The 13088-nt window shown below is 41.9% G+C and overlaps 1 protein-coding gene across 1 annotated transcript in view; it reads right to left on the bottom strand.

The window, feature by feature from the left end:
* The window catches only part of cacna1ba (calcium channel, voltage-dependent, N type, alpha 1B subunit, a), a 144254-nt gene that overhangs the window by 40263 nt on the left and 90903 nt on the right, over window positions 1-13088 (bottom strand). The window contains exons 26-32 of the mRNA XM_076078144.1: window positions 8507-8603; window positions 7362-7423; window positions 7135-7272; window positions 6467-6668; window positions 3360-3524; window positions 2627-2737; window positions 2465-2548 (exon numbers count right to left, since the gene is read on the bottom strand). Coding sequence (XP_075934259.1) covers window positions 2465-2548; window positions 2627-2737; window positions 3360-3524; window positions 6467-6668; window positions 7135-7272; window positions 7362-7423; window positions 8507-8603 — 859 coding nt within the window. The remainder of the gene's footprint in view (window positions 1-2464; window positions 2549-2626; window positions 2738-3359; window positions 3525-6466; window positions 6669-7134; window positions 7273-7361; window positions 7424-8506; window positions 8604-13088) is intronic.

The raw sequence follows: 13088 nt of genomic DNA on the forward strand, positions 1-13088 counted from the left end.
TAATATAGAAGCAGATTCCGCCTCCCCTCGTTTTCCCCGACGGAGCCGTTATGCGGTCCGCTCGGAGGAGTTGGAAGCCCGGCAGATGTAGTGCGCTGTCCGGGATGTGCTCACCGAGCCAGCTTTCAGTGAAGCACAGGGCGGCGGATCTGCTAAAGTCCGTGTTTGCTTTGTTGAGGAGCAGCAGTTCATCCATCTTGATGGCCAGAGAGCGGACGTTCGCCAGATGGATTGATGGAAGTGCAGTTCACAATCCCCACTGACGCAGTTTAACGACTGCTCCTTCTCACTTCCCCCGTCAGCAGAACCGCTGCTCCTCCAACTAAAAGCTCGGTTCAATGAAAAACAGCGAACAAGTCTGGCCAGTGGATTGTCAGATGTTTAAACGTTCCTTCTTGCTGAATGTGGTCAGAGAAAATGTTTTCAAAAACAGAAAAAGTACCAGAGCGCAATACCAAGGCCGCCATCCACTGCGCCATCTGGATCTTCATTCATGCAGCTGGCATGGATGAAGATAGGAGGGAGTCCTGCTCTGGGTATTGTGGTTGTATTGGTATCATTATTCCTCCCATTTACCACAAGGGGGCAATATGTTTATAGACAGATCTGACATCAGATGAATATCCTCAACAACAATTGGCTCATCCAGCTTTGTTCTTTGTACATAAGAAATGATAGATACAGTATTGAGTTCAGACTCGTGCTGCATTGAACATGTTACAGATCTGACCTCGTCAGACTACCATTGAGACTCGTATATAAAAGTGATTTGAGGTACTATTTCCATCACACATGTGTATGTGTGTTTGAAAGGGGTAAAGTCAAGAGATTTTGGCCTTTCAACCATCCGATTTTGAGTTTGTCTCTCACTTCATGACAGGGCAATACTAACTTGATGGAGTACACATTCAAAAGACCATAACATCTTATATATTAAAGCGTTTAGAGCAGAACATGGCAACAGAAAGCCACTCACCGTAGTCTGGTGGTGTTTGGGACCAGGGCATGGCAACACCGGGGATGACAATCAACAAGATGGAAATGTAGAGGGAGAGAGAGACAGGCAGCAGAGGAAGATGAGGAGAAAGGATGGAGAGGCAGGAGAACAGGAACAGTCATATTGCACGACATTAACTGATACAGTTCAACAGATACACACATCAGTGGCGGCCGCTGACAGGATGAGAAGCACACTGCGTAGCGTCATGCATGCATACATGGGTTTGTGTTTATTCTGTAAATCCTTTCATCAGGAAAGCATTTAAAAAGCTTTTAAGTTATATTTTTTACTTCACTAGTTGGCACTTATTTTTATTTTCTTATGTTCAATAAAAAAATGAAGCATAAAACAGTGACTCACACAGTTTCTTAACACAACGATTGCAGGCTGGGTGACGATGACTCTTGTGTGTGTAATGTGTCAGTTAGCTGCACTGCTCCTTCAGGGCTGCTACAAGCTAACTGTTGCATTGGCTAATGAAAGTACGTTAGCGAGCTACTGCTCAATAAAAGGAGAATTGGACTCTGTTGTAAAGGCCCAACAAGAGTCCAATGAAAACAATATGAAGTCAAATGGATGTTTTTTGAGCGATGAGTTTAAAAGTAGTTCACAAGAATTTATTTTCTAATATGTTACTATCGCTCTAACTTTATCTTTAAGCTGTACTTCCACTTTGCCACTTTCAATACAGAGTTGGGCAGATGACGTCCTACCTCAGAGCGTCATTTTCTTATTTTGTTTTGGCCAATCACAGATCAGCATGAAAATAACAATCCCAAAAGCTGAGTTCATACTCGCCACGGTGAAGAACAACACAGCTTGCAAGTTGTCGTTGTGCTTGTTTGTGCACCTCTGAACAAGGTGCTCGCTGCGTGCGCTCAGAGCTTCATCAGACGTGACGGTTTCAACTAGTTTACTGATAAAACTCTATTAACACGTCTGAAGAGTTTATAAATGCCTTAGTAACAGGACGGTTTTTAAAAATCTACATTTGGGTAAATATGTTTCCAGTCAGATCTAATTATTTAAAGGATATTCAACCATTGTTTAATTTAATGCATTTAATACTTGACTCCTTTCTTCACAGGGCTTGGATAAAGACCATTAAGTACTCCATGAATATGAGATATGAGTTTACACTTTATGTTGGTTTATGGTATTTTGCCGCTTACACTCGTTGTCTTCTTGCTCCTTCACAGTACATTTTGTTTGTACGCCTTCTGGCCTTTTGGAGAATAATGTAACAAACACTGTGTTGAAGAACAAGGCCTCTGTGCGTGCTCGTAGCGTTCGCCATCCGCGGAGGCTGCGGTGCCAGCGCGAGTATACAGAAAGCTTAATGGAGGACGGCAAGAGACGCTCGTCGCTGTCTGGACCGCTGCCATGTGAGTGTCTCTGCTGGTGTCAGCACAGCTCATTACGGCAGAGGTGTGGTATGAAGAGGGGGGGGACGGGTGCTCTTACATTGATTTCAGTCACCAGGATGTCGGTGATGCTGCCCAACACTGTGACAAAGTCAAACACGTTCCAGGCATCCTTTAAGTAGCTCTGAAAACAACAGTTGAAAATCATTCGCTGTTCTTTATTAGTCAGAATATTTAACGTTCTTTTATAAATGTTACTCACCAATGGACCAAAAGCAATGATCTTGAGGATACACTCCAGAGAGAAGAGAGTGGTGAAGACGATGTTCAGGTTCTTCAGCATCGCTTCATAGAAGTCTGGAGCTCCATGGAACTGAAGGGCAGATAAACAGGTTTGGGTGTATTTGGGAAAATAAATGCTGTATATTTACAGTTGTGTGAAAAAGTGTTTGCCCCCTTCCTGATTTCTTATTTTTTGCATGTTTGTCACACTTAAATGTTTCAGATCATCAAACAAATTTAAATATCAGACAAAGATAACACAAGTAAACACAAAATGCAGTTTTTAAATGAAGGTTTTTATTATTAAGGGGGAAACATACAGGGGGCCCTGTATATATATATATATATATATATATATATATATATATATATATATATATAGAGTATGTATGGGAAATATTGCTTACTTGCTTTCTTGCTGAGAGTTATTTGATAAGATCATTACCTCTCTAAAGCGAAGCTAAAGCAACTTGTTGACTTACAGTAGCTTAGCTGCTGGCCATCAGAACCACCCATTACATACATGGCTTTATGTTTGGATGTTACCTTTGGACAGAGCCGGGCTAGCTGTTTGCAGTAGCATATCAACCTGAACATAGAGCTCAAAATGTTAAACTATTTCTTTCCTGAGCTAATGAATCCAGGACTGACTTCAAATGACAGTCAACTAAACTCTGCATTGTATAATTAATATCTTCTTTAGAAGTTCTTACCTTCATCATGAGTACGATGGTATTGAGAGCGATCATGATCATGATGGAGTACTCAAATGGAGGTGAGACCACAAACTTCCACATCCGGTACTGGAAGGACTGCGTGTTCTGGGGCATGTAGCGTGTCAGAGGTCTGGCGTTTATGGCAAAGTCAATGCAAGCCCTCTGGAAGAGAGAAACCACATCAGCTTCACTGTCTGCATTCTCTGACAGGAACTCTCAAACCTCAGTCCTTTAGTGATCATTCAAAATGTGCACTGGCTTCTGGTCCCAGGTGCATTATGGGTGTTATGGATCGTTGATAAGTATTAAAACCTCATCTCACTCTGACGGCCCGCCCGCGGGCCGTCAGAGTGTTAAGTGTAGATTTGTGTCATGTACACAACTGCTCTGTAACGATGAGTATTAATGTGATATCTCATTGGAAAGCTACGGTTCTTGTAATTCGATTTATGCAAACCATTTCAAGATACAATAACAACAGCAGGTACAGTTAACGTCTCTGTCAAACAAGCACTCCAAAAATAGCTGATAAAATATCCCCGTGACTCACCGATTATGATTCATAACGTCCCCCTTGTGCTTGCTAAAAACGGTCTTGCTAGGTGGCTAAGGGTCCACTCGATCGAATCCAGTAAAAGATTTAGTCCAAAACACATTAGTACGTCCATAAAGACCCATGGGGGGCTGTTGCATCATTTCAAATTAGCCAGCAGATATGATAACTCGCGATCATATTTCGGTCATAATTTCACTTTTCATGTCAACAGAGCAGAGATTTTCATCGCAAAATGGAGGCTGCATTCCGCCGGTTAGATTGACACCTCATTTGACCCAATAGGAGCTTCTATAGCCCGGTCACATTCTGGAACAGCCAACGAGAGTCCGCTTTGAAAGACAATGCCCGCCTCTCTTCTTTGGGTAAAGCTCGAGCCAATCGCAACAGATCCTGTTCAAACTCAGGCTCCATATAGCCAATGAAATTACGAAGACAAGGATATGCAGATTTATCAGATTGCCCCCTGGGAAAGTTTTCAAATATGAAATTCAAAACCGTGACTCAAGTACCTGGGACAGATTATCAAGAGCAAAGTCTGGTTCATGAGAATTTTCAAGAAACTGTGAAAGTTGGCAATGGTTAAATATGATATAGTTAACCATACATTAACATAAATAAACTATAGTTTGAATTTCGGACACGTAGTATATGCATTTTGACGTGGTGACGCCAGCCTCCAAATGCGTTTTTACGCGGCCGCACTCTTAGTAAACCACATGTAAAATATTAATTTTCTGTTGTATTGTTATCAAATTCTAACTTCTACGAGGCACCATGACCCATGCTACCGTACCAGTGTATTTTCCAGCTCAAAAGTCCCAGCCTTAGATAACTGCTGCCATCTGTTGGCCAAAACAAATCCAGGCGGAAATAAAAACCTTCTTTTTCAGTGTGCTGTAAAGTCCATAGCTCAATGCTAGTAGCACTTACAGTGATTCTGACTGTTTGTGAAGAAATTTCAGAGTGTTGCCGTTCAATAGAGACTAAAACCACACATGTACTCCCAATGGTTCACTAAGAGCTGTCAGTTTACTTTGGGTACGCGTTGGATAGGCGTTTTAGGCCAATTTTACAGGAGTGATAAGTTAAATGAACATGCAGCTGTGAAATAGGCCAAGAACAGACTTAAAGATTATTGAAACCTTAAAAACCTAAAAACAAGATGTCATGTTTCTGATGGTTGTTATCTCTGTTGTTCAGCATCTGCTGCGTTTTTGGCTTCCGACACAAAAGAGAAACCTGCATATGTCGGTCAAAACTGCCATTATGTGTGTTTATGGAAAAATCAAAAAGAATGGCTGCTGATGAATTGTTCATCATTTGAACCTGCTGGTGGGACTCACTGAAGATATTGCGCTGATGATATTACAGCACAAACACGGCCGTAAAGAACGGTGTCAGGCCGATGTGTCAGCTGGTGATGGTCGGCCTGAGCCAGAAGCCTGTCGGGTCACGACTCTGCTCATTTAACTCCTCTGCTGTCATTGGGCATACACATGCTGCTGCTTGAAATGATACGTCATTAATGAGAACAATATATATTGAATTCTCTTATTTTAAGATTATTTTGGAGCGAATGGAGACATTGTTAGAGTTCATTAAACACATGCAGCGATCCCACCGCAGCAGGAATGATAAGAACGTCTCCCCGACGTGAGAGACGAGCACATCTACGCAGGAGGCACAGCAGCGTAACGTCATGGATGTCATGCAGCGGAGCTTTATTCCTTTATTGTTCATGTCTGTCACTGCATCCCAAAATAAATGAGTTTGAGCCAACGCTCCTTCTGCACTTCAGTTCTTACCAGCTCTCTGAAAACGTGACCATGTGACTGTCACTGTTGTTAGCGCTGATCACTGTGATCAGACCGTTTCTGCAATGAGGCTCATTTGCATATCACTCACGTACACACGTGCATACCTTCATGGATTGTGTTCAGCTAATGTGAGAACTCATTCAACAATAATAAAAAAGCTTTGTCAACATGTCATGGTTCTCCTCTCATTGATGAGGGTTTTCCATCAACCTGTATATCCACAGCAGCTGTGAGACTGTTTGAATGTTCTGTCAAAGGTCCTTTGACCAAAGCATCAAGAAACTAGCCTCACTCAAGGGGTCAGCATATTGTATGGCAGGCAATCCTACTCTACTACAATAAGCTTTGACTTATGTTTTATATTTAGACTTGTTTTTTGCTTACTTTCTTGAACTATGTGATGTGTTTGCTGGTATGAAATGAGGTGCACGCAGGTGGAGAATCATCCACTCAAACTGTAGCCGTATTTAAGCCACATTACCAGTCAGCACAACATGTGTTTGGTTCTATCTGAAAGGATATGAGCTCCTTAGTCTCCTTCATCTCCGACCATTACAAGTTCTCCTATGAAGGACAAACCTTCCCTAAATGTTTCATGCTAATCTGTTTGTAACATTCTGGAATATCCAGCAGAATGAGGTAAAAGGGTTGATGAAGGTAGTAATAAGAGCATCGTGTAAGCAGTACTGACAGCATGAAGCTCAGAGCTGTTGGTCATGTCTCTGCTTTACCTCGTTCTTCTCCAAGCTGCACTCAGACAGGGCCTTGTCTCCCTGCTCCTGGAAGGTGATGATGATGAGAGCAACGAAGATGTTAACAAAAAAGAATGGGAAGACCACAAAGTAGACCACATAGAAGATGGACACTTCTATCCGGTAGCCTGGACTGGGACCCGTGTCTTCAAAGGTAGCATCCACAGAGTGCTTCAAGACACTGCAGGGGAGAGCAGAGCAGAACACAACAGTAACACATCCAGCCTGTGATGGTATTCTCCAAGGTGCCAGTGCCACAGACAGACTGAAACTCATCACAAAGATGCACACAGCAGTAGTACATCTGCGTAACAGCACCAGTGGACCAGTGGAACAGGTGGCTTTATGAACAGCTAGATCTAGTCTCTGGCCTCAGCTGAAAGAGTGGCTGAGATTTGTTTTTGGCCGATTCATAAAGGGTCAGTTAAAGTGTCTTGGTGTGGCTCCTCCCCCGAGGCCTTGGGAGACCCTACCAGGAGCTCCCAGGGTCACTGGGGCACACCAACCCCTTCACCAGTACTTGACTTACATTTATGAACACCTGCTCCAGGTATCAGATCCACCATGGATAGGCATAGTTCAACTATGAAAGCCTTCCACATGTCTGTACTGTAACCTGAAGAGGGAATCAAGTCAGCTGCACTCACGTGGGCCAGCCCTCCCCAGTGGAGACAGTGAAGAGGGTCAGGAAGGCCCACAGCACATTGTCATAATGGAACTCATATTTCTTCCACTCTCTGGGCATGGCGGCCACCTCGTCTTGGTCATAGTCGAGGAACTGCCCTCTGGAAGACATGAAGGCATAAATAAAGCACCAATGTCCTAAAGGTTTCTGAAATACGTCCTAAGGAAGTGGGGGGGGGTTTAGACCAACTTGCAGTCCTTTTCTAGGCCCTTGGACTCGTCTGTGCAGTAGAAGAATTTTCCCTTGAAGAGCTGAACTGCGATAACAGCAAAGATGAACATGAAGAGGATGTAAACAATGAGGATGTTCAGCACATTCTTCAAAGAATTGACCACACAGTCGAACACCGCCTGAGGACACAGAGACACACACACACATGTGATTTAGGGCTGAAGTGGGAAATCATTTTCAATATAGTTCAACAATATCATCTATTAATTATCATCGATTGTTGGACAGGATGCTGACATTGAAAGTAAGCTCCATGTAGTCACAAAAACCTATAGCGATACATTATTAAAAGCAAAACAATGTAAACACTAAATTGCTTTAATAAAATGAAACATCATCAGGGCATGCATTGAGAGGTACTGTATATAATACTGTATATATCCAGTACAGGGTGCAGGCAGGGACACTGACAGACCAACCAGCTGGTTTAACTGACTGGTTGCAGCTGTGAGCTTGTGAACATCTGATGTGGTTCATGCTCATCTCATTTAAAGTGAATTTATAATGACAGAGTTTCTAAGCTTCGTTACTGGTTATAGAACAGAGCACCATTGCGATTATAATCTCTGATTTATTATCGAGAGAAAAGGTTTGATAATATTCGGGATTTTTCATCCTGTCAGCAAGTCCCGTGTGCAGACCGGCACCAACAATGATTGCGCCTCATACAAGTGTAGTGTGTGTATCAAAGCCAAAACCATCTTCTCCTTTGTGCCGTAGAACTCCGTTAACAACACACCAAGGAGCCATACTGCTGCACTGGCTGCCGTGTTCCTTCATTGTCATGAACACACACAAAAGTCCCCTAAATCGCACAATGTCTACAAACGAACTGTTGGGCTGTTTTAGGAAGTTAATGAGCCTTTTCAACAGAAATGACTCAGTATATCTGTGAGTTCTTTTTGAGGCATCGTCTGTAAGAATTAATGGGCTTAGAGCCACAGTCAAACATTATTAATTGACAAAAGAACCCGTTGTAGGTCACTTGAGTTTGACTCTTTATTACTATCATACTCAAACAGTGATATTGTATATCATAGGGCAGAAAACTAGCTGTGACAACAATAATTCCTGCCTTAATGAAGACAAATAAAGCAAAGAACCTTGAGCTTTGGCAGACGCTTGATGGTTTTGAGAGGCCTCAGCACTCTGAGGACCCTCAGAGACTTGATGGTGCTGATGTCTTTGCCTTTGGTCCCCCTGTGGAACACAAACACAGTTACAGCACGCAGACGTATTGAGTTCATTAGATTTAATTCTACTGTACTAATAATAATAAACAGCTCTCACAGGATGAATTGGTTTCCAGACCTTACTCTAACATGATGTTTCTCATTTTGACACACTTGTGTTAGTGAGGCACACTAAAAGAGGCTGTCGTGATAGCAATAACAAGGCATCCATGAGAAGTCCATTTAAAGTACAGAGCCGGAGTCAGGACGTGGTTAGCAGCCTAGCCTAGCTTAGCATAAAGACTAGAAGCAGCAAAAAAACGCTAGCCTGGCTCTGTTTGAAGTTAAAAAGCCCATCAGCACCTCTAAAGCTAACAATACCCAATAATGTAATGTTTTTACACGTTTGTACTAACGAACAGTTTTGGTTAAATATTAATAACAAATGTTATAAAGTTGTGTCTTGTTCTTCAAATCACTGCAGACTTTTACTGTATCAGACCAAGACCGTGATCTTCATCTAACCTTAACCAAGTACAGTTAATGCCCAAACATAACCATTAAACACTTTATTAATGCAGGAGTCAAGATCAAATATGTTGGTTGAAGATAAATAAACTGTGCTGTCAGTGGATTATGGAATGCACATTGTCATTAGTAAAATGTATGTTGAATATGGTCTAAGCATTTTATCAAAATAGATGTTACTGGAACTTGATAGTTAATCATTTTATTTTGTTCATATTGTTTATGGACGTGTAGTATGGTAGTATGGCACTTTGGTAGTATGGTAGTTTGGTAGTTTGGTAGTATGGTGGTATGGTGGTATGGTGGTTTGGCGGTTTGGTAGTATGGTAGTATGGTGGTATGGCGGTATGGTAGTTTGGTAGTTTGGTAGTATGGTAGTATGGTGGTATGGCGGTATGGTAGTTTGGTAGTTTGGTAGTATGGTAGTATGGTAGTTTGGTAGTATGGTAGTTTGGTAGTATGTTCGTTTGGTAGTATGGTAGTTTGGTAGTTTGGTAATTTGGCACTTTGGTAGTATGGCAGTTTGGTAGTTTGGTAGTATGGTGGTATGGTGGTATGGTGGTTTGGCGGTTTGGTAGTATGGTAGTATGGTGGTATGGCGGTATGGTAGTTTGGTAGTTTGGTAGTATGGTAGTATGGCGGTATGGTAGTTTGGTAGTTTGGTAGTATGGTAGTATGGTAGTTTGGTAGTATGGTAGTTTGGTAGTATGTTCGTATGGTAGTATGGCAGTTTGGTAGTATGGTAGTTTGATAGTATGGTATTATGGTAGTTTGGCGGTATGGTAGTATGGTGGTATGGTAGTTTGGCAGTATGGTAGTATGGTAGTTTGGCAGTATGGTAGTTTGGCAGTATGGTAGTTTGGTAGTATGGTAGTATGGTAGTATGGTAGTTTGGTAGTTTGGCAGTTTGGCAGTATGGTAGTATGGCACTTTGGAAGTATGGTAGTTTGGTAGTTTGGCACTTTGGTAGTATGGTAGTTTGGTAGTATGGCAGTATGGTAGTTTGGTAGTATGGTGGTATGGTGGTATGGTGGTTTGGCGGTTTGGTAGTATGGTAGTATGGTAGTTTGGTAGTATGGTAGTTTGGTAGTATGGTAGTTTGGTAGTATGGTAGTTTGGTAGTATGTTCGTATGGCAGTTTGGTAGTATGGTAGTTTGGTAGTATGGTAGTTTGGTAGTATGGTGGTTTGGTAGTTTGGTAGTTTGGTAGTTTGGTAGTATGGTAGTTTGGCCTTTTTAGATAAAATTCTGTTTTAATCCCGGCCTTTTTATTTTTATTGACTATTATTTTATTTCATGATATTTAACATTGAAATTAGTATGTCTGTACACATTGATGTTACATCAGTTGGACAGCGAGGTTATATGGTAAATGGTAAATGGACTGTACTGTATTTCTCTTCTCTAGTCTTCTGACCACTCAAAGAGCTTTTACACTATGTGTCATCATTCACCCATTCACACCCATTCACACACTGATGACAGGAGCTACCATGAAAGGTAGAACTAACTAACATTCATACAACATTCACACACCGCAGGCACAGCTATGGGAGCATGTTGGGGTTAAGTGTCTTGTTCAAGGACACATCGACATGGACTAGTGCAGCCGGGGATCGAACAGCCACAGTCGCCCCCATATTAGTTATACAGTGATGTCATATTAGTTATACAGTGATTTTATATTAGTTGTCGGTGATGTTGTATAAGTTGTACAGTGATGGCGTAATAGCTGTACAGTGATGGCGTAATAGCTGTACAGTGATTTTATATTAGTGATACAGTGATGTGTTGGGGTCTGACCATGTGCTTCTGACCATGTGCTTTGACACAAAGGGATCTGTTCTGCCTATTTTGCAGAGAACTCTGTAGCCTGATTACAGTTGTTGATAAGAGCTCCAAGGAACGTTTAGATGCGAAAGCAATAAAACAGCAACACTGCGATCTAAGGACCTGGAGGTCGGTAAATGAAAACACAGAATGCAGTGTGATACGGAGCTAAAGAGGACCGTGGCTCTCTAAGAGCCCCTAAAGAACCCTGGACTCCACTTTGAGAACCACTGCAATTTGCTTTGGGGTGACAAACAGCATGGCATCTGATATAAAGATGGAGCTTTTGTCTTTCCATGAGCCCTTAAGAGATCCCGTTAGCCTAGCATGCATTCATAGTGACATAGAACCAGTGGGGTTTAGACCAGACACAGTTACAATGTGGGCTCAGAGAACAGACATATAATGATATTCTGATAGCTTTCAACACCAGTTAATACATGCAGTATATACTGAGGAAGTAAGAGAGAATATGAGATGAGACTTGTGGAGGCTAAAATGCGACAGTAGTCTTTCAGAGGGATGAGAAGGTTCAAATGATAATGAGAACATCTGGCTCATGATTATCATCCTACAACGACAACAGAGAGCTGGGCCTGGAAAACAAACTCTGCTCTATTTTTACCTCCATTGCACTCCTGCTGTCTCGTTCTCTTGGAGAGTATGAGTTGCATCACTCAGCCAGCCAGCTGCATTATAAAATAAGTTACAGGATGGCCTCTGATCTTAAAGGAGCAGTTCACCCCTCAGATGACCATTTGTGTATCAATTACAGTAACAGTGAATTCTTTAAGAAGAGTTTTTCTCGCCTCCGAGGTAAACTGAGAATCATAAAACGGTGAAAGTAAATCCTTGATGAAGTGAATGGGGTCCAGCTTAAACAACAGCAGAACTACATCCAAACATCCATTTACAGACTCTTTGTACAGCAAGTCTCCTTTATCCAGTCGTATGCTACTAATTCCCAAAATCGTACTACTTGTAACACTTCCTCCACTACCGTCTCACTCACACATATGCACACTGAGAGTCCGTCCATGAGACGGTAGTGGAGGAAGTGTTACAGATAGTAGGACTTGGATCCATTTCCTTCAATTCATCAAGATTTACTCCGTTCTGGGATTCTCCATTCACATGAGAGAAACACGATGATCCTCGTAACCTTTTCAGCTTGCATTCTATAAACACTGATGGTTTACTTTAAACACATGCAATCAACATCTATGACATTTATTTTATTCTTTTTTTATTTTTGACATTATGAGAGGAAACATGTCAGAAACATTAAAAGCTTATGTTCATGGTCTCGTTATGGAGAAGAACTATCCTAAACGTATTCCACTGTCAACTACACACAGTTACTGATCGTGAGCGCAGTGAGTAGTGAAGGCTGATCATATTATTCATTATACATGCAGAAATCTATTTGTGCAGAAGAATGTGTTTTCATCTTTGAGTAATAGCTTGATGCTTCCTGTCGTGATGCTTAGGAACCCTGATGTGTCCAGTGAGGACTGGAAGGCTGGGCTGCTTAACGTTACTCCGGGAGAAGGGAGACATGTTTAGTGTAAACTGGCCTGAGTTTGTAGTTGTGAGGGAAATAGATCGACTAACACAAGAGGACAAATACGACACTGAGCTCAACATTTCAGGTTTCATTCCAAAATGCAAAATAAAGAATATGTTTGTACGATCACATTATATATCTTTTTAAAACCAACTATAGCTTACTATTGGTTATTACTGAAATATGTTAGACTAGTACCAAAATAATGACCTCGTTAAAGAACTCGTATTCATTGCAGTTTGAAGTTATGACCTAGAAACAAAGAGAAAGTTTCATTTCCAGCCATGAGGTTCATAGAGCATCTTATAATGACACTGCTAGGAGGAGGAGGAGGAGGAGGAGGAGGAGGAGGAGGCAGGTTTCAGTTGAACGCTGTCACACAAAGGTTGCTGTTGTGTTACAAAGGCATTTGAGTGACTGCATTATGGGTTTACTTGTTTTCTACATGAGGCTGATCTAAGCATGAAGGAGAATGGCAGTTAGAGAGGGTGGATGGGGAGTTATGGGGAGGTTTGTGAATAGGGGGCAGAGGGAGGTTCCCACCTGGTCACACCTTGCTGCGATCTACTTGGGGGGAAACAGTGTAAA

Source organism: Anarhichas minor, unplaced genomic scaffold (assembly GCF_050575085.1).
Source record: "Anarhichas minor isolate MPS153535 unplaced genomic scaffold, ASM5057508v1 ptg000063l, whole genome shotgun sequence".
NCBI classification, from domain to species: Eukaryota; Metazoa; Chordata; class Actinopteri; order Perciformes; family Anarhichadidae; genus Anarhichas; species Anarhichas minor.